General features: G+C 35.7%; 1 protein-coding gene and 2 non-coding genes across 3 annotated transcripts; 1 reads left to right on the forward strand and 2 right to left on the reverse strand.

Annotated features, from left to right (window-relative positions):
• Positions 1–49: 49 nt before the first annotated feature.
• Positions 50–22,766, reverse strand: LOC113503330 (ankyrin repeat domain-containing protein 29-like). Its single transcript, XM_026885194.1, has 10 exons — positions 22,145–22,766; positions 21,065–21,163; positions 20,500–20,598; positions 19,375–19,572; positions 14,201–14,398; positions 13,287–13,385; positions 12,591–12,689; positions 7,809–7,943; positions 1,766–1,838; positions 50–1,479 (listed from the first exon to the last, which is right to left on the reverse strand). Exons 1-10 carry the CDS (start codon positions 22,313–22,315, stop codon positions 1,454–1,456), a joined length of 1,197 nt encoding a protein of 398 aa, XP_026740995.1. The 5' UTR covers positions 22,316–22,766; the 3' UTR covers positions 50–1,453.
• Trnac-gca lies at positions 10,214–10,285 on the reverse strand. Its single transcript has one exon. It is a non-coding gene; the product is annotated as a tRNA-Cys (tRNA).
• Positions 12,047–12,118, forward strand: Trnac-gca. The gene has a single exon. It is a non-coding gene; the product is annotated as a tRNA-Cys (tRNA).
• Positions 22,767–27,290: the final 4,524 nt, after the last annotated feature.

Consider the following 27,290-nt stretch of genomic DNA (forward strand, 5'->3'; position numbering starts at 1 on the left):
TCTTAAATTAGGATACTTTACTCTTATTACCAATGGACAGACGATTTTTATGAAACATGTTTTTTTTTACTTTTTCATTTTTAATATTACCGCACTTATTGCGTCCTTTCCTTAATTACAAAAGCGACTTTGGATGTGCAATTTTTAATGTAAGAAGTTGTCTTACATTGCGTCGATGCCTATAAAGGTGCCAAAAAGATTGCATAATGGGGATAAGCGGACAGGTAAGGCACTAGGACAAAAGCGATTATTTACAAAAGAATACTATAGCGCTTACTGGAATACTGGAATTGACTTGTTATTCTTTTTTTGTAATAGCCTCGAAAACAAGTAATGGTAAATTTTAATACTAATCTTACATCTGGTAGGCCGTACTAAATCGTCCCGAATTCCATAATTTTGGGGACACTGCTCTTGCTTTGCTCTATAGTTTACATAACGGCCTTGAACAGATTTTGCTGCTCACAACTGAATCAGGTCAAATGCGTGCAATATATGAAAACCTCAGAAAATTAATAACCAATTAAATAGGTAAAGGTATTCTTCGTCCCATTCTCATACATCATTGTGATGGATTTTTCTTGAAGAATATTTGTAACTGTATTGATTAAATTACAATGTGCAAAGAACTTTGTGTACAAATTTTAACTTGAGTGATTAACTTCAAATGTTGTCAACCGGTTACCCAGTCACAATCCTTAAGTATTGTAGAGACTTAAATATGGTAATTGTAATTTTATAAAAGTGGTAATAATACGTATTTTGAAGAGAAACTAGTGATGCCTTATGGATAAACTACTAGACTTAAAATCTGAATAGAAATAAAGAACGCCTTGTATTCGGTAAATCTAAATACTAAACATCTTTTTAAAAAATATTGAAATCTTGGTAAAGGAATTATACTAAAACAGCACTTGTGCACCAACGATCAGTTCCGCTTTGTAAGTACAGATGGTAGCGCGGATATGGGGCGAGTGAGAGCGGCCGTGGTGGCCACTGTGGCCGCGTCTCATGGTGCGTTAGCAGAATGTCGCCGGGCCGTGCAGTTGACGCAGTCGCAGGGCCGGGGGGCGGCGTCCTCGGGAAGGTGCGCGTGCGCGGCCCGGTAACATAGCTCGCGGTAGCGGGCGCAACCTAAAAAAAGCAACTGTTCAACATTTTTTGGATAGTTTACATTCGTTTAGTAACATATGTACTCCTTAACCTGCGTGCTAGGACAAATAAATATCTTGATGAACAAGCAATGTTTCAGAAAAAAATAATAATATCGTATTGACCGCTGGTTAGGCCAATATCATTGTTGTGTCATATCTACACGCACGCCTGGAATTTTTTCTTGGTACAAAATTAGGATAGTCTGAAGTGAAAAACTACCTGTGGGTGGCAGTGCAAGCCTAGTATCTGCTGCAAAACCCCGTTGCGCCAACCGATCGAGTAGAGTGCTGGCCGACCATCACCTCTCGCTATCGTGCTCCACGCCTAAAAATTATAAATTTAAGATAACCTGTTCTATTAAGATGACACCACCAGGATAGCGAATCAGCGGCGAGCACTAACAAAGTTAGTCAAAAAATCAATTAGTTTTCTTTAATCCTAGTTAGTCAACAGTCCTGTTATTTTACAACCATTTGTAGTGCCTAACTACTGGCTACTGCATAATATGATAATTGTCACGCAATGCTAATGTTCAATCTTTGAAATTCATTTCTTCGCCCACCGTTTGAATAAAATTTTATTAATGTAGGTAACCAATCAGTAAACATACCTTCATTAGGGGCGGGAGAGTGGCCTCGCGATTTGTCATCGACTCGCGGTGATGTTGAACCATCAGCTTGTTCCTGCAGCGATAAAGTAATATGCAAGTTGACAAGATTACATATTGATCCGAAGCCGTTCAAACCGTAGACAGAGAAAACTGATCAACCCTATCCTAGCATGCCCCAGTAAGTCGAAAAGTTCTCATTCAGAACTAAACATCTTTTACAGGTAAAAAAAGCCATGAACGTAGTGAACACTTAATTTGCTAAGCACCTAATTAGACTGCTGCTTTAGGGGGAAGGAACAAAGCTCGCACAAAGAATGCGACCGCGTGACATTCCTAACTTGTTTTGTCAGTCGAAGAGCCAACTACAACACCCACGATATTGAACATTGTTCGCAACACCGACACGACGTGACGGTGAAATTGAATCGGCCAGGGTGACGGGAAATTGATATCATGACAGGAAATTGGAGCGAGCTTCTACCGACAGACTAGGCGGAGCATGTGAAGTTTTCAAATTCTAATCTAACCAACGGTACTCCATGAGCTTAGATCGATAAAGATTGTGCGTTTAGTATATCTACACAAGTAAGAAGTGAATCTATTTTATGACTTTTTTTCGAAAAAATGTTTACTATTATACACCGTGATTTTTTAGTCGTCTTACAAAAGCAGCCCAGTTCATGTATCCAATGACTAGAACACGTTCATGTAAATAAAATAGGTATTTATGAGATTTGAATAAATTTAAAATCCAATTTTTATTCAATATTATGATGCAATTCGTAGTTTTTTAGAAGCAGATCTGTTGCGAGCGCGGTCTGAGCCTTGTAACAATGGTGAGGGGCGCGGGCGGCGGCGTTTTTATCATCTTTAAAAGTATATCTTAGATTTCTCTTGTTTAATTTTTCTTCGTACTTATATCTTATCATCATCATTCCCCTGCCCTTATCCCAATTATTTTATTTGGGGTCGGCGCAACATGTCATCTTCTTCCATACCTTCCTACAAGAAACACTCTTTACAGCCATATCGTCTTTCACACAATCCATCCATCGTTTCTTTGGTCGTCCTCTTTTCCCCTGTATCCATCCACATCCATGCTTAATGCCTTCCTCACCACATGATTTTCATTCATCCGCATAACATGCCCATACCATGACAGCCGGCTACCACGTAGTTTCTCTGTAACCCGTACCACTTTCAAACTTCCCCTTATATACTAATTTCTTACTCTATCCGCTCTCGTAACACCACACATTCCTCTTAACATTCTCATCTCTGCTGCATGCAATTGTCTTTCATTCATCCCTTTTGTCGCCCAGCACTCTGATCCATACAAGACAGCAGGTCTGACAATTGTCTTGTAGATCTTCCCCTTAAATTTAAGGGGAATGTGGGGATCACAAATCGTTCCCGTTACCTACCGCCATTTCATCCATCCTGCGTTAATTTATATTATCTTAGTTGATGATAAAATCGCGCCTAGGGGTATTTTACGTCGGATACATGAACTGGGCTACTTTTGTAAGACGACTAAAAAATCACCGTGCAACTCTACCTACAGAAATTGGTTGAATAAAGTGAAATTAGATAAAGTCAAACAAAAGGCTTTTAATGTCATAGACAGGTATACAATTTTAATAAGAAGTAATAATTTTATTTTATTTTATCGTACTACTGCTGAGATCGATTTATTGGTTGATATTAAATATTTTAGAAAAATAAATACCACAATGACACCCAAGTAGGTAAGTATTAGAAAAAATGAGTACCATAATCACACCTGGTGTATTGAAAAATACAACCAAAAACTGAGGTTTAAGTACTTGAAATAATTTACTTAAAATAAATACCAAAATGAAACCCAAGTATTAAAACAAGAGTAACTTTGTTTTTATATACTCATAAAAATTAATTAAAACAAACTATTTGATTTCGCTGATCACTTTAAGAAGCATTATTCTCGTCGACATCGTCATTAGTGGTTGCGGGTCTAGTGGGGGTCATCTGGGTATAATGCGAGGACAAAACATTACTTCATCTCACTTTATATTTAATTAATATCGCCACGGTCCAACTCGATCCGCCTCTTAACGCAATGAAAATATACCGGCAAAAATATTATTTTCCAACGCCGTTGAATAAGTTTCACTTCAAAAACAATGTGGTGGTTAAAGTTCGAAAATGCTATGATTAACAATTCGGACCAGTAATAGTTAGTAAACGACTCAAGATTCTATTATTTAAATAAAAACCTGTGATGGCATACTTGCCTACTTGTACTTATGGAATAGAAAAAAAACTAAAAAATTATCTTTCCATCTTTTTGACACCCATTCGTTTAGTTAGTTTTTAGCCTATTTACACGGAACCCTCAGAGCTGCAAGTACGGAATATAACTGAAAGTTATGCAAGAGTGGGATATTTGTTTTAAGAAAATAGGGTATTGTTATGTTTAACAATCTTGTGTGCTGGTTTGGGCACGGCTTGAGGATAATTTGCTTACAAGGTATTTCAATGCAATTTGGATGCCTACTTATCGACCTATTTCATAAATGACTTTATTGAAGATGACCCATGCATGTTAATACCGACAAGTATTTTCGACCAACATTCTATCTGGTTGAATAATCCTTGTTACAGACTAATAAAACAAAGTATTGAAGTACGTATTCTATTTAACTTGAAACTGAGAATGAAAGTAGGTACTTTGTTATGTAAAGTCACAGGAAACAAATAGGCCTACCTAGTCAAGTGTGTATATGCTGTGTTAAGGTAACTCGTTAGCTGTATACTCGGACTGACTTCACGAAACTTCATCTAAGTGTATCTAGATTAGGTAACTTGTAGCTAACTAGTAACATGAAACTAATTAAGCTACCTACTTAGTTTGTTTATTGCTATGGCTTGGAGAACTTCCGATACTCTACAGAAGGTTGTTATGGTATAAACTAATAAAGATTCGATCGGTATGTGCTAATGAAATTACAGTTTACAGTACATTTACAGTTTTCTTCTGAACTTGCTCCTACTCAGAGAGGTAGGTAGGTACCTGCTTAATTAACAGTAAATCGTTTACTATATTCAGTAATTAACTACCCAACAATACCCAGAAAAGTACCTATATAAATAAACTAAGCTGGCATTTATTGTCAGGGTTTCTTACCCACTGAAAGCGTAAAACAGGTACCGTCCGAACCGTACTACAGACACACAGATCCTGTGTTTGTCACCAGGCTGTATCTCATTATTATTTTTAAACTATTTATACGGAATCCTCAGAGTCACGAGTCCGATTCACGGTTGACCGGTTTTATTGCATATGCTAATTGACTAGTACCTGCCTGCTTCTATAGAATTACAAGAAAAAGTATTCGTTTAAATGCGAATTAAATTCAAAGACTAAAAAGTAAACGATTTGCGAAAAGACTTCGTATTTACCTTCGTTAATGAAAATAAAAGTTTCCGTCCGTTTTATCCAACTGTAAGCTAGAGGAAAGTTATAATTGCGAACTTCGGCAGCACTCGGTCACGACCGGCGTAGCTTAGGTACTCCAACTAACTCGATCCAGTTAAATTCTCTAACTGTTACACTTTACCGTATCGAGGAACGTTGGCACTTAACGGCAATTTCAGTTTAACAGTTTAAGCGGCCACACAGGATGGCATGGCTTCCTGGCATAGAACGTAACATGGTTATAGACGTTATAGTGCCTTTATAACCTCCATTAGCGTAGCGGCGAGTAGATAAATAACCTGAAATGCCTTTAGTGAAAGCAAAGTGGTATTGCTCCCTTGAACGCTAAGATGGCTAATAGCTCCTGATGGATGGTTAGGCTCAGGTACCTTTTTTTTTTTTTTTTTTTTGGTTAGGCGGGGAATCCTCATGGACACCCACCTCCTCGGGGGAGGAAGTGGGTAGTGTCAGACTCTTACTGACTAAACCTTAACCGCCGTACAGCGTCCCTGTATTTAGTAGGTGCGCGGGCATGCATAGCATTTCAACACGCACCGACTGCGGGGCACCGTCGGCTAATAGATGCCGACGGCTTCCTTCGTTTCGGAGGCCGACGTGTAGAGAGCGTTGGCCTCCCCACCTGGTACTAGGACCTATTTCAAATGCCAAACGGAAATAACTTGTACAACATGACCAAAAATAAAACGAAAGGGTTTTTCTGCCAAAAAAGTAGCAATTCAATTATTGTTTCTATAAGCCTTTTACTGCGGCCGTAGTAGCCGCTGACCGCAAACAATAGATTTTTGTTTCGATCAGGCGCAACGGCATTAATTTATTATAGTCTACATAATAATATTTATATTGTTATTGAAGGTCAAAGCTCGTTTAATTAATAGACGATATTTTCATTTTCTCTACATAGACATTTGATGTAGTAGGTACGTACTTAGCACATTCATGTATGTAGGTACGTAGCTATACGAAAAGAAACGTTACTCACAGAATATTATTTCCTCAAGTCTAATCTTTTCACGAGTTTGCAGATATTTCTAAAGAACCCGTTATTATGAAACATCTAATTATAAGCTAAACCCAAAGTTCCCTGAATCAGGCTGATATAAAAGTTATTTATATCAGGACTACATAAAGGACAGTCGTTCTCCTTACATTTAGCGCCGGAACATGTTTCGAAGTTTTACCATTAAGTTTTACTCCGCGTGGAAATCCAGGCTGTTTATTGCTTTTAGTTTTATCACTTCATTCTGTTGCTGTTTTGTTTTGTTATATCATATTGTTTTATGTCCTACTTAAATACTTACTTTGCTCCTACATTTTTGTAAAACTCTCTTTAAGCGTAGCAAGGCACTTTTTTACATTTGTAAAGCCTAAGAGTTGCATACTGCGCTAAGGTTGGACTTAAAACAAATGTAATTAATCTCTTTTACTGGGTACTTTGTAAGGCTTATAGGTATAATAAGCAGTGGCTTTGTTTAGTGGGCAATGCTACAATACTGTTTATTGAAAATTTATTGGAGCACTATGGTATGAATCCTGCTATTCAACACATGAGGAAATGTGTTTATTTGACCCGAAACATCCGTCAATATTGGTATGTAGCCAAGCAACACTAGTCGCTCGAGTAGAGTTGTAAAGCGGTGCGACCGCTACTCTATTTCTGAAATCAATAGAAATTCTCCCTGATTCAGTTTTTTCTAGTTACTTGTAATAAAATTACTCAATTGCGGAGTCAAGTTGGAATAAAATAAAATTTAATCGTTAACTACCAATGTAGTCAGGTACCCAATAATTATGTAGGTAATGTTCTTCGATTCCTAATCCCATTTTAGATTAAATTGGGAAATCTATCGATTAACCTTAATATGCATGCATTGTTTCCCACAACAAAGAAAATGTAATAAACAATGTAGTTATGAAGATTATTGTCAACAATAAACTAACTCCGAAATACGCTACAAGAATTTATTATTTACGTTTGCAGGAAATTTTTTGCGGAATGTTTTCATCACTGTCTGTGTTGCTACATTCAAATATTAAAAATTCCCTGTGTAATGGAACATTTCTGGAGGACTCAAATTATGACTAGAAATTTCGTTTGTTACGACTAACGCTTTTATGGGTGAGTGCTTTCAATTTTCAATTTAGGTATCGCGACAAGGGAGCCGTGACATCGCGACGTGACTTCATAATGAATCCTTCAGTTATTATGCCTGTTTTTAGTACTTAGTATATAATGAAGCGAATCATGTACCCGCATGTGGTTCTGTAGTGGCACCAATCTGTGCAGGAAAGGAAACTAAGTTCTTCGATATAGTTTTAAAACCGAAGTAACTAGTTACTAGTAATAAATTAGTAATACTAATAGTTTAGTTAGTTATTTTTCACTTACCCAAACTTCCTCTCCTATTGAACCTCGGATTAGTTTAGAAGTTGCTAAAATGCGACAATGTTGCTAAACTAAGGTAATAGAAGTTTGTACTTCTAACTTCTATGTTCCACATACTGACTTATTGTCGAGTGCCGAAAACGTTTAGGTCGGGTAAGGAAATGTAAGTGAAGTGTGATTACCTGGGGCACCTCAAGATTGGCGGTTGCTGTGAGCAGGTCCAGGATGGCGGAGAAAGAGCCCCGCGCAGCTTTGCGGAACCCTTCGGGAGGAGACTCCGCCGCGCCGCCCGCCACGCTCAGCGGGGACTGGGACCACTGCAACATAACCTAGTTTGAATATCGTCAGCACCCTGATTTGTACCTAATTGTGTGGTCTTTGTCACTCGTACTTATCTTGACTGCACGGGCACGGATAGTCGTGTGGTTGAAGTCGCCAAGCTAAAACCCACACGTGCCGGTGGTACGTTTCGCCACTTCGATCCCCGCGTAGGACAAGCATTTGTGTAATCTACGAATGCTAGTCCTAAATAAATGAAGTTCTCCTAATTAAATGTTTGTGAAACCTTCCGCGACACAAGGCTTTCCTTAAAACTTAAAACCGTAGTCGTCGGCTTATTTTGTTTATATGTTACAACATGAACAAAATATATTTTTCTTTTGGACAGAAATTAATCTGCCAAAACAGGAAACATCTTGTGATTGAGACCTAAGAACAATTGCCGTGATTTATTTTTACCTAAGAATATTTTACAAGCCCTCGTAAACAAACGTAAATAACTACTCAAGTCCTAAGATTTTTCATCAAGCTCCAATTCAAAAGGATTGGATTCCCTTCTATTCGCAATAAGTTTCAAGAAAAATATTTTTTTTCATTTACCTTAACAAAGGCTTTGTCCCTTGGCGACCATCGCCTTATTAAAACAAAATACCTGTGTAGAAATATAACTTGGACTAATCGCAAGTATATACAAACATTTACTTAAGTAAAGAACCTGCTTCATAATCATAAATTATTCTTGTCCGAGAGTTCTTAAATCTGGATTGCGACCACATCAAAATCCTTTGTTACGCGAACTTTTTCACTCAACCATGTTGCGATTCTGTTTGCCTGGTAACAGTAAACACTCGCGATACAGGTCCAACTTCTTGCGTCGAGTGTTTGGCTCAACTTTGCTTGACAAACTTTCATATGCGAATGGCTAATAAGATCCTAAGCTAACATTAACATTGTAACTGTTCAGTTACTGTTGACTCCACACAATAATAATGAACCGAGAAGTAAGTATATGTGGATGAATACGACTTAATAAATACATGGACGAAACAAACCTCTTATGTGTGTTCGGTTTCTATGGAGTCTCATTCATACGTGTCGTTAATCCATAACTAATTTTACTACATAGATCAAGTTTGTCGCTAACGCCAGAAACTCATCAGTCCGTCCTTTTTACAACTCTTGGTGCTTTTTAAGTTATAAGGTAGCGACGGAAGAACCTAGCTGACAGTAATTGGCACCTCCTTTGCTCCTTTTTCCGATTCTTTATCGTTCGTACCATTTTGGGCACGATCTTGTTTACGCAGCTTTTATTTTATATATTTAAAATCAAATTACTTTATTATTGGAGACATGACAACCAATAGAATTTAGCGGGTAAATAGACACCGACAATTGTATGTCACTATTTACCGGGTTTAAATCGGTCTGCTATTGTTTGTTTGTTTGTTACCAATCAGCCAACACAAATATTTGTTGGACTTGGTTAATAGGGCAGTCCGTGTCACTCGTTTCTGTTTTCCAATAGTATGTAAGGAGTCGTCACAGATTGATAGGAATTAAGTAAAATATAATGTTTATTTAGTCGTCCAGTGACCTTTACTACATAGGTAACTCATTCAATTACTTTTACACACATTTTATTTCTGTATAAAATTTAAGCAGTAGGTACTGCAGTTGACCAAAGTTCTGAATCCAGACTTTCCTGTACCGTTCATTATTCGGAGAAAATATATTATTTTGTGTATTGAAGGCACATCGTTGACTATAGTATCATGGCAACGGTTGATTTACATTATCCAAGCTAACTTACAATAACAACTATTTTCCGTTCCCAATTTCAATATTTATCAAAGAAGATAGTTGGAATTTCCTTGAGAAATTTTGGTTTGATTGTTATACCTCGTAAATAGTTGATGTCAGATAGTTCTATGGAATAACAAGAATATTTTAATGTATTAAGATTGTAAGTAAATATTTCGTAGAATAGAATTGACTGATTGGTATTTTCTTATCTACTTCCAAAGGGATTTGAAATAAAAACCAAATGTATTAGAGTTCTATTTAATTTTTCGTTAGATTCTCTCGCTCCGGCCCGAATAAAGTAATAATTTCAATGATCACGAATGCGATGCGCTGTGGATTTTGTTATTCATAAATGTCAGTTGTAAGTTGGAGTGCACTTCAGCAATTGATTTATAATTTGAGAAATGGCGAGCGTGGCGAGCGAGCACGACTTAAAAAAAGTGCTAGTAACTTTAAAAAATAAATAAAAAGTCTCAAAACGATCAACAAAATCACTAATCAGGACAGGGGACACCCGGGTTTGAACCGGGGACCTCTCGATCTGCAGTCGAATGCTCTACCACTGAGCTATATCCCCACGTACTCTTCTAACACGAATAAAGGAACCGACTCTGTTATCTGAGTCATACATTATGACGTCACATAATTAACATTCTAGAAAGGCAAGTTGATAATGCCATATTTTACGCCCACTGATAACATTCATTTTATCGTCATTTAACCAATGATGACTCAGTCAATCTCTTCATTGGATCATTGCTGTGATTTTATTAACAATGCATACTGGGCGTACAAAATTATATTCTCTTTCAATTGAATTCAGTTTAAGACACGGCTGCACTGGTCGATCTTATTTTTAAATAAAGTCTGAGATATCCACAACAACCCGATAAACATTAGTACAATTCGTAGGCTATTTTTTTAATACCGTAACAATAAACTCTTAAACCACGCATTTAATATGTATTTGTCCACATAATATGTATATTTTGTTCAAAGTAAATAAATTTCTACCCTATTTTTTATCAACCCAACGATTTGATAATATTTTCTTTTAATTTAAACTTCCGTTAGCACCTTTGAAGTAGTTCATTTATTTATTCATATTTGGCTGACGACAGTACTAGGCAAACATAATGTACGCTGTAACATTATTCGATTCGATCAAACTGCAATGACATTTGCACGGGCAGTATTAAATTCAGTAGGATTCCATACATCATTAATTTCGGTCGCGGATAATAGCCTGATTACATTCTTTGTCGAATTATGTTATGTTATGATAAAAATATTTGGCCAAATAATTTTGAGTATACTTACCACATAATTAAAGCATGAGCGCAATTTGTAACGACGTTAAAATATATGATTATTTTATGCTCATGTAATATTATTGTTCATTTCTCTACCTTGCTCTAACTTTACATTCCTTCATTTCACTGGAAAGTTTCATAAAATATGAATAAAGTGTAATATCGTAAACTCTACATAGCTAGTGTGGGGAGTTCCATAATACAGAATCAGGCAGCAGGCTCAGGTTCGCTGAATTATTGACACGGCACGACCTCCGCACCGACTCTGCTCTCCTGGTACATTCACATCTATTGCATAATACAAACTGCAAACTGTACGCCTCGTACGTTGTCGTAAATATGACTTGGTAAGCAAAAAGGGACAAATTCGATGCTTGTTGCCATTTACTCACACAACGAAATCTTGCTATAATCATCAAAGTACAACAGTAGGTATGATTGATATAGTACCAACAGTGTGCTTTATAAAAAAGCACACTGAAGAAAATACTGAAAAAAAGTTTACTTCTATTTTTACTGTCTTGTAAATTTGCTCTGATTTTAACAAATTTTATTTTTAGTAAGGTAAACGTCATGTGAAATTCTTTTATACTTGGCTGAAGTACATAAACACTTCTTTCATCTTCCATGAAAAAGTTGCACAGATTTTAACAAAACATTTCCGGAAAACTTGCCTTAATAAATAACGCATCCAAATAAATGTACTTGTTTGTGCGCTACATTGCCAAATGCCACAAACAGAAACACAGCGCCTAAAACGTCACTTCCCTTTTCTGCATTAGGGTTTAGTAGTATCTGATAAATTATAAAAGTCATGTGGACATTGAACAAAACACTATCTTACAATCACTATAGCAAAGGCTAAATATTTTTATGCTGGATTTTCCATTGTATTTACGAATGAATATTTGATGTTAATAAAACCATCACTCAATCGTTTATGATGACCTAGTAGAAAAGAGAAACAATTTTTTTGTATGACTAATTTAAGGATGTACTGACTAATTTTCACAAATATTACACGTGGGGATATAGCTCAGTGGTAGAGCATTCGACTGCAGATCGAGAGGTCCCCGGTTCAAACCCGGGTGTCCCCTTTGCAGCGCTGCATTTTGCAGAAAAAACGAATTTAAAAACCACATGGTTAGAAACTTATAAAATTTTAGTTTGGATATATGCCAATATAGAATATTGACTTTTTTAATTTATGATGTTTTTTATGGATTATTTTTATTATCTATTGTTTTTATTTAGTAGTATTTATGTTAAGTGTATATAATTATGCAGATTGCAAATATCAATAATACATATTATGGATTGAATTAATGGATTAATAAATATTGTGAACAAAGACTGCGAATCTGCTAAAACTTACGTAGTGATCTAAAGTGGTGATCAATGATTGATACTTCTCTATAGGGAGGAGAAATGAGCCCTGGACAGATAGTGCGATTGGGGATGATACCCAAAGAACGAGGGCATTGCTATAATGGATAGCAAATAGACCAAAGTGTCCATTATACACCTTAATGGGACGAGAAGGATTAAATGAAAAATCGTTTTGCTCACCTGATCAGTGAGTGCTGGGTCCGCTCCATGCGCGAGCAACAGCTCCACAATGTCGTTAGCATCGGCAGCGCAGGCCGCGTGCAGAGCTGAAGACCCCACCTGAGTATCACGTACCAGGATATTATAAATGATAGGAGACTTTCAGGAGATGCTTGTCTACTATAATCATCTTCTAATAAATAAAATATATTGTCACGATGTTAGTTACTGTACTCCTCCGAAACGGCTTTACCGATATTTACTATATTTTATATGGGTAGTCAGTAGGTCTGAGAATCGGCTACTATCTATTTTTCATACACCTAAGTGATAAGGGTTGGTCGCGCTTAAGTTTTTTTCTTTAACTTTTGAACAATTTTTTTTGTTTTTATTATGTAAATTTAAATGAAGAACATACAACTAGAAATAATTTATTAGGCAAAACAACGTTTGCTGGGTCAACTAGTATTACATAAAATAGAGCCCATCGTGTTTGTAAAAGAGAGTTTGGAAAAGAAGTATTCGTTGTAAGCATCACTAATCAGGTGCATCGTAGGTAGTCTTTGATGTATTCCCGAAATTATCATCCATTGTCAAAATGAGTAGCAACAAAATAAGCTCGAAAATCCACACTAACATATAAAGTAAATAAAAATCATTTTGTTTTTTCTGCTACTGAATTGCGGTTAAAAACATTATGATGAAAATTTCACTCACATTGTTTTGCAAATGGACGTTCGCGCCAAATGCAAGCAGATGTTCGACGATACCGCGGCAGCCTTGGGCACAAGCCATTTGCAGAGCGGTCACTCCATTCTAGAAAAATATTTTAGTGAATATTGCACTTTAACCCTTAAGCAGTAAGGGCCAAATTTATTAAGGATCATTTGCCAAATAAAACTCGAAACAATGTATACAGGTAACGAACAAAGAATGTTTTATTCATACAATTTCATCTGTCTTCCATAATTGCGAGCTTTGTGTGATCGATAAATGTATGTTATCAGGATATCGTACTATTGCCTCCAACTACTTATAAAATAGAGCTTTAATAAAATGTTATGAACGGGTCCTGTGGAAAACCACAAAAACCAATTTTCCTTCACCAAGATTTTATGAAAAAACGTTAGTCGATGAAGATAGGGCCTAACAAGATCAACATTTTTTTAAACGATTACCTAAACAATAAAATAATTAAGCCCAAATAGGTTACTAATATAAAACCTTTAATCCATTTTTCTTTTTTAATTTCGTTTTGAAAATGTGTACATAAGTTTTTAAGTGGGCCTGTTTAAAGCTCAATTAAATTTATTTAAGTTACGTATCTAACTAAACTTGATTATTGTATTTTATTTTTGGGCAACAACTAATTGAATATGTAAAGCCAATCTGACTTCTAACGAGAGCTTCGCAATCTAACGGACAGTAGGCTCATTAGCTAATTAGAGGCTTGATTATAATTGTCATTATTATTGAATTAGTGTGTAGAGCATGATTACATTGCAAGAATAAATTAAATGAAGGCAAAAAGAAATCAACGATATTCGCCATAATCGCCCTTGGTTTAATTCTCTTTTTGTAAAGAAACACGCAAAACGTGGGAGTAAAGTACTAGGCTATCATAAACTCACGTTGTCCCCAGCGTCCACGTGACACTCGGCGTCAAGGAGGACTCTAACGAGTTCCGTGTGTCGGTGTACTGCAGCCAGGTGTAGAGGGGTCCGGCCGGAGTTATCTCTCGCCTCTTTTGAGGCACCTTTCGACATCAGGAACGCAGCAGTTGCTGAGTGGCCTCCTTCACAGGCGACGTGTAGAGCCGTGCGACCGACCTGTAGGTGATCGCATAAAGTAAATCATTCATTTGATTGCGTATGCTAGAAAGTTTTGTACTTTGTTGGTGATCTGTGAGAAAAAAACAACGATTCTTCTGCATGAACAATAACGCATTTTTGTACGCGTTAGTGTTATATTACCTGTAGCTACTAGCATCTATGGAAAAGCTTTCTAGTTGTAAAAAATAGACTTCAAAGAAAAGTTTTGTTTATTTAGCAGGTTTAAAGCCTAATTACTGTAATTAGTGATACATTGAAATACCTACCTAATGTGTAAACACTGGATCTGATGATATTTAAATGAGGTTTTCATGTCCATCGATAATTAAGTGAGATAATATTATATGATAGCGTAATGTGCCTGAATGGATATGAGGGGACATTCGTACGATGTTTGCTTTGTCCGTGGCTAAAGTGGTTCTCCATCGCATCAGATGTCAAGTGGGTGGACAGCGGCCGTAATTGCAAGTACTCGGACGACATAGCTTATTAGAGCTCTATATCGGCGATGACTCTACAAGTTCATGTTGATTTTAAAAGCCGTTGTTTGTTTTGACTAATTCGGTTAGCAATGCTTTGATTTTCCTCTAATGATTTCGATTTATGTTAGCCTGGTATGTAAGACTTGACATAGTTGTAATCAAGGTTAGGTTTGTTTGTTTGTTCATCAAAAGGAAAAAGCATTAAGAAAAAATAAGAACATATAAAGAAATTATTTGGTTTCAATTGGCTAAGAAAATATATTTGCGGTATCATAATGGACGGTATCAAACATTGCTCGATCTCAACTTTTACTATTTGTCATTATGGCAACACACAATAACACATCTATAAAAAATTGTCTAGGTATCACAGTTCATTCTGCCTGCTGACAGTCATCAGCGCCTCAGAAATAGGCCTTTTTACCCTTTTAGTACGGAACGCGAAACCTTAACAAGTGAATGGAAATGATACAATCATAGCCTCTCAAATGTTTAATTAACTGTGTCTCATCTTTTTGTCTAATACGGCAAAAGCAAAATAGAACAAACCATAACAGGAAAGGTTTGGAAAAACAAATAATCCAGCCGCTTTTTAAAGCACAAAAATTAATCTTAAGGAACAAACAATTCTAAAAAAATGGTTTCTTTTTCTATTTCAGTAGCTCCAGTTAACCGTGTATGTTTAACATGGTCTGCGAGGCACGGAGGTCAGCACCGGGTCGATACCATATTGATAAACAACACTCGGCAATTCGTTCACAACGATACCACGTTATTGAGAGGAAGTCTCAATTCAATGCTTTTTGGATTTTGTTGTTTATACAATAGCGACCAATCAAACCAAGCTGAATAGGCTCTTGAATCAATAGGTTTGCTTTGGTCGAAATTGAGGAGTCGGTTTTAAGTTCTCTATAAAATTCATTTTTAATTCATTATGTCTGTTTCGTCTTTAATTAATTAAATTAATTTAAATCATATTTTTTTTGGTTTGGTCTATTACCTGATTGATCCCTTCGAATTAAAAATAAATTACAAAAAACGACCGAACCCTTTTGGTGATGAACGCTATACATCCAACACGTGACATTTCTCTAAACACAAGTTACTGAATCATCTCAATACGTATTGAACCAATGACAGATGACTGACAACACTCATAGTTTTTTTTAACAAATTATAATTAAAACTAACTTCCATTTTAACTTATTAGAATATCAGTTTATAGCTGGGATCTGATTAACAATTAATTGAGTTTGCGATTTACATAATGAACATAATCGCTCATGTATTGTTCGTGATCATTTTCCGGTGCATTCGTTCGGAAATATCGATATGATTAATCCGCGATTCGATATTGTTTTGGCTACTACAATATAGTTTGGAATCTAGCAATACACGAAGTTACTAAACTTCTCATTATTAAATTACTAGCTATCTATCAGTGACTCCGCAAACTATGTACAAATCGAAAATGTTCTTACGAGAACATAAAAATGGGAAAAAAACTATCCTCTCCTATGTGTTCCTATCCTATCCTGGTTAATCTGTGTGTATCAGATTTCGTCCTTATATGTCCAGTAGTTTTTGCGTGCATCAAGCACAAAGAAAATCGTCAATTTTTATCACGCAACCCGTCGGTTGTACTCTACTTTTCCAATTTTAATAAAGTCGTTAGGATAATCCTATTGTCTAAAATAATACAATTTTCTTCTGCTTATATTTGCAGGTGCCTAAAGACAACAAGACGCTCATAAATTTCGAAGGACGGAGTGTTGGGATAGTCTCGCGGCCTCATTTTAATTAAAGTAGCTTGGTGCCAGCGTCAATATTTTGGTAAATCCAAAACACAGCGAAAGAGCCATGAAATTGAAAAAGGTGTGAAGAAAAATTTAGAGCTGTTATTTTTATTTTTATCGTAAAATTAATTTACGTTCTGTACGAGTGACTTAAAAACTTGGCCACAAAACAAAAAGAAAATACGGTATGTACCAGGAAAGCAGAAACTAAAAGCGGTTTTCCGCAAAAACGTCTGCTTTCTTCAATTGAATTGAACGTAATTCGTTTTTATTCTACACATCTGACAAAAAGAGCAACTATGGAAAAGTACAAATGGTTTCAAGACTTAATTAATAATCCTCTGGAAAACTGTTTGTTTAATAAATGTAGGTATTTTGATGAACTTGTAAATATTGTATTTACAACAAATTAAGATAGTATTGCCTTTGACGAAGTAACTGGACTTGTTGAAATGGTTACACTACTTTTTATTGACTTCTCAAAGATAACTCGTCAGCGGTCATAATTTAATAATAAAAACCACTTTTAGAATGACTATTGTTCGAACAGAAAATTACTTTCGGATCATTAACAACAGTGAATATCATACTTCTATACAAATGAAATAAATTTAATCCATTGTAATTTCTACAGCTTCATACAATTAAAACGCGATTTAGCTAAAAGCTTTTTATCGATGTTTGACAATAAAATATTCGAAGTCCATTTATGTGTAATAAGAAAGGGAAGGGAGGAAGGTTTTACTGTATTCTGTAAATGGTGGGCTAGTGCTCGGCTGCGATGATTCAATTTGCTATCTAATTTGCCTTCCGGGGAATCTCTTCGGTATAATAAATAACTACATTTTATCTCCCATCCCGTGCCAACCTTTATAATATGGGTAGTGGCCTCGCTGCAAAGAAATTAAATTAACTGTGATTTTATATTCTTGAAATTTTATTTTATCAGCGCTCGGCTTGCATTTTTGTAGTTTAGCTTTCTATTATGATTTATGCGTTTATTATCAAAGTTACACCAATACTGTATTTTGTAATTAAATGATTACATAGACAATGTTTAAAAATTAACATTTTGATCGTTATCATTAATATTGAAAGTAATCATAGTACTTCATGAATAAATCACGAAATACGCCAATAATTATCCATGAAGTTCGTCGTTGTTCATTTTAAATGTGAAACATCCAATTAGTATGATTAATCTATTAATTCCGATCTTGTGTAAATGCAATATTTTGATCTATTAATGCATCGGTAAACAGTCTTGCATTCCAATTCAATTGAATTGTGTAAGGAACTCTAATAATTTAATACAAGAGATCTAAAGAGAGAAATAACAAGCTTTGCTTAAAACCGCAATTCAATTTGAATACTGGTTTTTGGTCCATGAATCAGAAGATTCATAAATAGAGATAACAATTTATGTTTCGAGCCGAATAAAACCCCGTTACAATTCAAAAACGAAATAACGAATGGCAAATAAATAAACGTATGAACCGAAAATGCGAAACGTTGATATGTGACATTTTTGATTGAATACGTTACCACGAGACAGATTGAAATGAATAGGAGAGCAGGACGATGATAGATGTGACTGTTATTATTATACGCTGTATTTTATCTAATTGTAAATTACGAATTTGGAATACGTATTTTTTATAATGTTTCATGTTAACAGAAAATATTTTTATTAATTAGTCACATGATTATACTAATTATGTAACTACAACTCCTTATTGCGCACATTACCTACTTATGACTGTTGAAAGAAAACTCATTTATACAGGTGAGCAAAGAGAAATAAGGAAGATGAAAATATTTACAGCCAAGAAGAAGAAATCCGTTACATCCTGACTGTGATTGATTGATTGATTAAGGTTACTACTCAATTATTTTGATACTTTTTGATGTCACCAGGAAAATGGATAGAGGCAGATATCTTACTTTCCTACTAAGGCCTCAGAAAGATCTTTACAAATAGTTTAATTGTGACCCAAATAAATTAATGAATAACGAACGACCCTAAGGCTCTTCAATTATGTGAATTTATGTTCTCAGGGAGAATCTGTAATGGCCTTATAATTTAATCATCCGTACTTTATGCTTCACCAAAGAATGTTTAATCCCTATAATCATTGCAGGCCGCTCGCTGTGGGAAAAGCGGAACAAATCTCAGGGAATAACGATGCATTGTTAAGCTCTATGCTAACCTGGTACCAGTTGCTGATTGGATTGCTTTCATGTCCCTCTTGTTTAACAGTACTGAGTTATAAAAAGATTGTTGTTATTATAAAATCTGAATTGGGATTATATTTATTTCCCTCTTTATCAAAAGCATACACGGAGAACACTAAAATAACGATTGAAAATTTTCTTTGTACCTACAAAAACAAGGTGCCTTCCAAAAGTGAAGTTAAATATTTACAGAGGCAGGGAGAAGTAAACTTGAGATAGAATGAATTCCGTTTCTTGAATAAATATTTTGATACAAAAACCATCAGAACGATGTAATGGCAACAGATAACTTTTACCTACAGAAATTGGTTATTATATGGTTGTATAGTTCTTGGAGAAGTTTGTTATTCAAAGTAGCAACAATGCGAAACTAACGCATAGTTTCGCATACGGATAAATAGAATAAATACCTCGTATTTAAGAACACGTCATATTTTTAAACGTTTTCCTTCGTACTTACCTTATTGACAGCATCAATGTAGGCTCCTTTTTGTAGTAGCAGCTCTACCAATGAAGAATGCCCGGCTCTAGATGCCAGGGCTAGAGGCGCATCGCCGGCTGCATCCGAACTTTGCACCTTAGCACCCAGGGTAATGGCGTACCCAGCCACGTCTAAAGAACCGCGGGCGCATGCGCACTGGAGTAGATCATTTTGTTTCTGCGGACAAATACTCTTTGGTTTATGTACTCCTAGTAACTTGTCACCTTAACCTACCCACCTGAGGGCCATTTGTCAATTTGACGAAACTTTGGTTGATTTTTTGGCTTTGAACAATGATTTTAATGTTCAATCAGCAGATAATTAATGAATACTCGCAGTTAAATTAACGATGACTCGCAAATGGTTTATTAAAATATTTATATCAACAGACTGCTATCGATTTATTATTAAAACAAGTTACGGTCAATAAATAAGTTGTTGCTTCGAATATTTATATTCGGAAACTTTCTTTTATCATAACATTGCAAGTAAAATCTATCAATATACGCATACTAATTTTAAAACTAATATAATTAAAGATAGGATTTGAAATACTAATTATTAGGAAGAACAAAACAAGGATCCCTGATAACCACCATACTTAAGGGTAATTAAATAAACATCATCGAAATTCAATGTTCATTAGTGAGTGCCAATTAAAACGGTTTGCCTTCATGCTCAACTTATAGATTCTAATTAAATTACTATTGCTCATTAAGTTTAATGTACAGAATCATTCATGCGTTAATTCCGCTACTAAGTCAATATTATGTGCCTCAAAAGTGGAAAGAAACCTGAAATAGTCAAGCTAAAAATAAAGTGAATTTTGTCGATAAAGATAATTAACCCCTTTAAAGTTAAATTAATTGGGAGACCAGCTTGATTTTTTTTGCAACAAAAAAGTCGACTTTAAATTTATATTACCTAGTACCTACTTCAAATAAAGTAGAGGCATGCAGGTGTAAACTTTAATCTTCATAGCCAACATCGGCCATGGCCTTGACCGATAGTGAAACCACCATTTCTTCCTCTCTACTAGGAGAGCGGCTAATCGTTGAGCAGTAAATGAAAAAAGTAGAACGAAAGAATACCAGGGGAGCATACCTTGTTAGTTGCAGCGAGGCAAGCCCCCGCACCGACTAACGTTTTCACAGCATCGATGTGTCCGTGCCATGCAGCCATCAACAACGGCCGCATTCCGAACTGAAACGAATATGATTTTACTCTTCGCTTCCATGGGAGCCTAGTACTTCAGTCATCTCAGCTGTTTTGAAAGTATTACCATAAATCTGTGGAATTGGTTGACTCACCACCACACTCATACTTATTATTTCTTACAGAATGTGGAATACAAAGGTATAAAGTTGAAATTACTTTTGTTAAGTAAATGTTTTCTTTTCTGATTATGTTTGCTCATTGGGTGGCACTTTGATTGCATATAATTACTATTATTCAAACTAAAAATAAATATGATTAAGCTGATTGTGTGGTAATTAGAAAAAAATATTATCCTTCCTGTAGATTTTCGTTATGCTTTGGTGTGGTATTTGATCTAGAATATTTAAGTAACTACCACGCCAAATACTCACAAGATGGTGAAACCACAAGGTGGGACGAAATATGTATGTTCCCTTCGGTTAAGGAGATACATTATTCTGAAGTAAATTACCTTATCGGCGGCTTCTATGTCGCACTTGGCCTCAATGAGTAAGTTTATTATCTCCACGTTCCCCCTGCTTGCAGCCCAATGGATCGGTGCTCTGCCGTACTGAAAGATAAATCCTGTTCAATATTCTCAAAAAAGAAGCATGATAAAGGTGACCGTATGTCGTAGTACGTGGGTGTAAATAATACTAAAACGCCCGCCGCAGTGCAGAATACATTCGCTAATACTCAATTCACGTGCCTAATTAATAAAATTAATTATGCACACAACAGTACCGAGAAATAGAGTATGTTTGTATAGTATCTATTCTGTTTCTCATTGTCTTCTACAGCCAATATTGATTTAATTACTAATAACATCGTTTGCGATCGTCTCCGGCGGTGACAGCATTATTATAGTTTGCTCCTTAGGGATGCAGGGTTGCTCTCCGAACAATGTTTAGTAATAGACAATTACGGGATTTTGCGAACCGCGAAAACCATTTGTGTTTGTGATGAATCAGTTGGCATGTTCTATATGTTTTCGGGACTTACAAGGCTGTCGTTTCCTATCTCATTTACCGTATGCCAGTCAGGGATCTTGTTGAAGGCAGAGGGATTATCTTTTCCGCCATACACAGCCGCACACAAATAAATAAGACAACGTTAAGCGCAGAAACAATAGGGTTATGGATGTATTGTGTGGGATTAGTAGCTTTCAGAGCGAGAGCTCGTACATAAACCGGGTGTATGGTAACTGAGATGGAATTACTTATATTCTTTGTACCAAGAATGCAAGCAAGATATGCCAATATTGTTTCTAACGATGTATCTGCAATGAATTAGAGAGATTTTTGATGTAATCATGTCGTAAATGTTTGTTTGGTTTGATTTTCAAGTTGTGATATCATAAGAATAACAGCATTCTCTGTAAAAGAGCGAGCTTTGAAATAGTCTCAAAACAAAGGGTGCGGTGTTGGTACCGTTGGATCAGAAGTGTAATCACACAAATATGTTACGATACACGATAGTATCACAGTACCAAAGATCTTGTAGTTTAGCTTTAACTTCTTTTAATTGTCAGCTATGCAAGCATGCAACTTACATTATTTCGGCAATTGACATCAGTAGGTCTCTGCAGCGCCTCGCGGACGGCTGCCGGCTCATTCTTGATCACAGCTTCATGTAACAGCAGGTCATTCTGCTGAATGCGGGTTCGATTATCGGCCATCTGTGAACAATAGAACGGCTTCAAAATTATCGTTATTAAAGACATTATTAAAACAAAGTATGATCTTACTGTTTAAGTCAAAAGTAAATCAACTGTATTAATTAGAGGGCCCTAAAGGTACATTAGATGTAATTAATACCGTGTCTATAATAATATCTTAGACTTTGGTTCTAAAGCAACTAAAATCACTTTCAATGTTGTTTTGAAAGCGCTTAAAAGTTCTACTCGTAATAAAACGTTTTGACTTTGATTTGATCTCGATATATTTTTTCCAAAACATTAAAAATCTAATTAGAATGCGCAACACATAAACAATTTCTCAAAACGATATTTCGGACTCAACGTGTGAGCGCCGTAAGTTTACCGCGATTGATTTGGGAAACGTGACGAGAATAATCAGATTCTGATCCATAACCCGATTTTCAACGTCTTTTAAGAGGGGCATTATTCCTTAAAACTGTCATTCCTGCCTCCAAAAACTTTGCAGCATGGAAAATCTAAGGGAGTTCAAACTGTGGTTTGTTTGCTTCAACAGTGAACACGTTTTTGATTAGTTATCCTATTTCTAGTAAAAAGTTTATCATCTCTGTCAAAACTAAATATGTTGTACAAAAGTTCACGTGTCGGATCAGTGGCGAAGGCTTATATTAGTCAGCCTCCAATCAATCACGGTCCGTGTTTCATTTGAGCACAAGCTAAACCACGTGATCCACTCAAATGATTTAAATCCCAGTTTATGTAACTTGGTGAACCGAAGACTTAAAAGGGAAAATCGTATTTTGTTTATCCCTGAATAAAAATACGTTTTACGGAAAATGATCTCGTATTTTTTGAGAAGTGATATTAAAACGTAAACAGAATACTGTGTTTTGTGTTTAAAAACCCACACTGGAATAGAAGTTTGTTTGACATACACAATGAATACGAATGTGAAGCTAAAAAGCGTTCCTGTTACAAGTTTTCTGACACTCAGCGAGATAAACAGACTGCAAAGCATGATTCAACCTTGACAATGGCCCGTCACCACACCCTTGAGATTCCTCTGTCAGCCCAACCGTGTGAGCCTTGTTCCATTTTTTCAGTGGCAGAAATGTTTTATTCATAACGCTCGCGACGTCAAGTTTAGAGCAATTTTCAGCGTTTTTGATTAGCTAAGTTTAGACCGGTCTGCCAAATATACAAACACGATTGTCCTTCCTTCTTGTCTGAATGTTAAGGTCAGGTTGTGCGATTGTATTAGGAGCGCATGAATATGAAGACATACGATTGCCGATTTCACTGGCATTCGTCATCGCCTATCTGATTGTGTTATCACTATAATGATAATGTCATTTGGATTATAATCAGTTACTTTTGAGTTGATAAATAGTAGGTAAGTAAAGAGTCATGCCAATCGATATAATCGGGTTATATGACGTAGTTACCTGAAACCGTCCATATTTAGCAATGAAGGTCTCGGCTGTTGATTTACGAAGTATCAAGCTCCGAGCCAATTATTCGTTTTGCGACCCGGTTTGTTTGGCTTGTACCTACCTACAGATAAAACAAAACGCTCACGTCAGAATGCTCAGGTGTACGATTGTTTACTAATTGTTTTAATTACTTTTTGCCTGTGATTTGTTATGTCAGTGTACTAGGGAAGCATGCAAAGAGATATAAATACATACGTGTAAAAAATATAAATAATAGCGAAGAGTTCTTCAACGAAACAGATATAAAATGAAAAATATTTAACATAACTAACAATTGTGCTTTTAAAATGAGTCTGTCAGAATTTAACCAAATCACGGACACACGTGGAAGTGAAATCCGTTTTACATTGTTACTGCACAAAATATGACTAAATTGAAAGTTGTTACTGTACGTATAAAAGGACTTTTACAAAACCTCGCTTCAAAATTTTCCTGTTCGTTATGCTCGATTCTGGAAAATTTTGACTAAAATTTAGTAAGCTAAAAAGCGAACTTACTTATTAAAATATGTTTTTTACATTTGATAAACGATCCACGATAGCCAAACGTCCCGATACTTCAAATCTTTACTAAGTATCTGATGCCCTAGTAATAAGCACACTTGATCTACGTAGAAATTGGTTATGAAATCCGATGAAAGGTTTAGGTTTGATGTTACTGCACTCGAGCTGCACTCAAGCGTCTAATAGCTTTTAGAAGACCTTGTAACCTAACCAGATACAGTGTGACATTAATACAATTCAGTTTAATATCAAGTGGGGTTATGCTCTTAACAAGTTTGCCCTTCCTAGTTTCCTAGTACTTGTCTAGCTGTAATAAATATTCACTCACTTTTCGCTTGACGAATCTCCATAACACATTGACTCACCAAGATAAATTAATAGATACTTAAACACAAACGTAAGTGTAAGTAAACCTCCAAACCTTGTTCTTTGTCTTATGTAATTAATCCTCGATTCAAAATTTCGGTGGAAGCGATGTTTCTCATTCAGACACAAACTGAATAAAGTTTCTGGAACAAACGACTCTCCTTTATTAAACGGAGGTACAGCCTAGATTGTGTGGTTCGCTCTTTCGACTGACTCATTAATACTAGATACTATTTGACAGATGGGATAAAGTTTCCAATTAAGTTTGTGACTTTTTGTTCCTAAAAACTATATTTACTTTATAAACCTTCATCACGTGTTTGTCTCTTTCGTTTTACTACGCCCGAAAATATGATTACTAGAAATGTTTTCTGTAAAAATCTTATATGTAATAAATAGTTAACAAATTGATGAAAGCGATGAATCTTAGAGGGTGCTTACAATAATTATTTAACACAGGTCTCCTCAATTAATAGTACTTCTAATTCACTCTGTATTCTATTTCATTATTAAAGCCATTTTCGGCATTTATTTGTTACAAACGGTGGATCTATTGTTTGTTTAATTAATTAATTAGAAGTAAATAAATGGACGAAAATGATAAATGGAGGTAACGCAAATATTTTCTCCTAACAATAGCCTAAGGTACCAGGATAGCAGAACAAAAACAACTGCTTGAATCTCGAACACAATACACCGTTCATATTTACCCTGGAGCGAGCTATCGGTAACAAGTACGAAAGAACCGACTGGAAGTAATATTTCCATCACGTTTCAATATCTACTGCCAATTATCTTTTTCCTGTTCGACAAGAAGCGGTTTGCAAGTATTGCAGACTTCTATGTAATATATACATACTCGTATACTTAAACTATTCAATTCTCTATTTACAAGGCAAGTTGTACTGAATTGGCTCATAGAATATTCTATAGGGATCGACCGCAATGAACTATTCAACTTATATCTGCCTAATTTGGGAACGTCGATGTTTCATTTGCATTTCAGTACCCTGCTAAACGTAATTGCTATACTGAAATGCAAATTGAACATACAATAATGGCGTTGCGAGCTTGTTAACATTGAGCTTTTTAGTTGTTAACAGTCTGGAAAATCGAGTTATTTAATTGAATTTATATTTTATGCAATGTCCAACTGCTAAAATGTGTTACACCTTAAAGTAAAGTCTAGAAATTTAGTCTATTTTCAAGAATTATTAAGCAGCAGAATAATCCAATTAAGTTGAAAAGGAATCACCGTCAAAAATAATTCAGTACTAGGCAAGCATGATTCGAAAGAGATTCGCAGAACTTATAAGAATGAATTTTAAATAGCTGGGTGAAGAGGCTCCTAAGCGGGACCAAGTTAGCCTCAGGCTGTGTTTACGTAGCTCCTAGCTTTGAACACCGCTTTGAGAAGCGGACTTGTCGAGATCTCTCGTCTGAACAAATGCTTAATATTAATGACGTGTTTTCTTAACTATTTGTTGTTTGTAGTCACGAACAATGCTAATTAACCACAATACCAAGTCTTGGTAATTTGCTTGGCTGACAATATAGTCGCTATAATAATTGAATAGAAGTATGATAATTAACTTAGTAAAAGGTTAAAATGCTTCATAATATTAGTATTAACTACTTTTTAGCTATTGCTCCTTAGATAATGTTGTAGGTGTATAACGTATGTAGGTATTATGTGTATGTACATATTATTTTTCTTATCAGTATCATATAAAACGAGAAAATCCTTCTGATTTATTTTTGTGGGTGGTTTTGTATAATAAAACAAATCTTTGCTTAAAAGTCGTGGTAACAACGTTTTCTATCTGAATAAACACAACAGAATATTCGTATTTCACACGAAATTCATGTAATTATATATTAATATCACGAGTAGGTTTTAACTCGTCTCAGATCATGTAATATGGAAGGTAATTTAATATGGAATATACCTTTTTATTGCTGTAAATAGTATCACAGCCGGCGGCAACACGTGGATAAACGTTATACCTCGAATGTTTGTTTAAAAGCTTTGCCAATGTAAGCTTATTCTCAATTTGGTTCATTTCATTTCATATTTTGGCATTAATGATCATGTTTTTAAATGATGTAACGGTTTACTCACGCGTATTTATCGGGGGTGCACGACTAGTTTCGGACCTAACCGGAGTCCTTAATCATGAGCAGACGCGGCGGGAGGGATTCGAGTAAATTCAAGTAAAAGTTATCAAACCACACTCGTGACGGTAAGCGATTGGTCCTTGGATAGGTAATCTCTAATAGACATCCAGAGATACTTCAGTATCTCGGAAACTTGACAATATTATAAGGAGTACATTCGTCGTCTTTAATTAAAATCAGTATAGCACAACCGATTTTTTTGAAGTTTTCTTACTCTAAAGTAATATCTTGTCATTCTATTAAATACACATCTGCGTCAAATTCAATATCCAAAGTAATGTTATTGCGGGTGTGAAGAAGAATGCCGCTCTCAATGCTGTCTTAAAACGTGGTGGTAGACACCCTGATACTTACTCGAGATCACAAGAGTGACCGTTTTGAATACTCATGGACACATTAGTATTCAACAATTTAACTCAAAAGCGTCGCTTCATCCGACGCCGTTGGTCACTGCATTCCAATGCATAGCTCATCATGCACCATCACAAAAAAGACCTACGT

This window comes from Trichoplusia ni, chromosome 19 (assembly GCF_003590095.1).
Source record: "Trichoplusia ni isolate ovarian cell line Hi5 chromosome 19, tn1, whole genome shotgun sequence".
Classification (NCBI taxonomy): Eukaryota; Metazoa; Arthropoda; class Insecta; order Lepidoptera; family Noctuidae; genus Trichoplusia; species Trichoplusia ni.

Bases quoted from the DNA above. Each gene is read 5' to 3' on its own strand.
- LOC113503330 (XM_026885194.1), bottom strand. From the start codon at position 22,315: ATGTCTTTAATAACGATAATTTTGAAGCCGTTCTATTGTTCACAGATG. The intron at 13,386-14,200 runs GTGAGTTTATGA...ATATTTTTCTAG, and splicing joins ACGTGGACGCTGGGGACAAC to AATGGAGTGACCGCTCTGCA. The intron at 1,839-7,808 runs GTAATCACACTT...TTATCGCTGCAG, and splicing joins CCAATCTTGAGGTGCCCCAG to GAACAAGCTGATGGTTCAAC.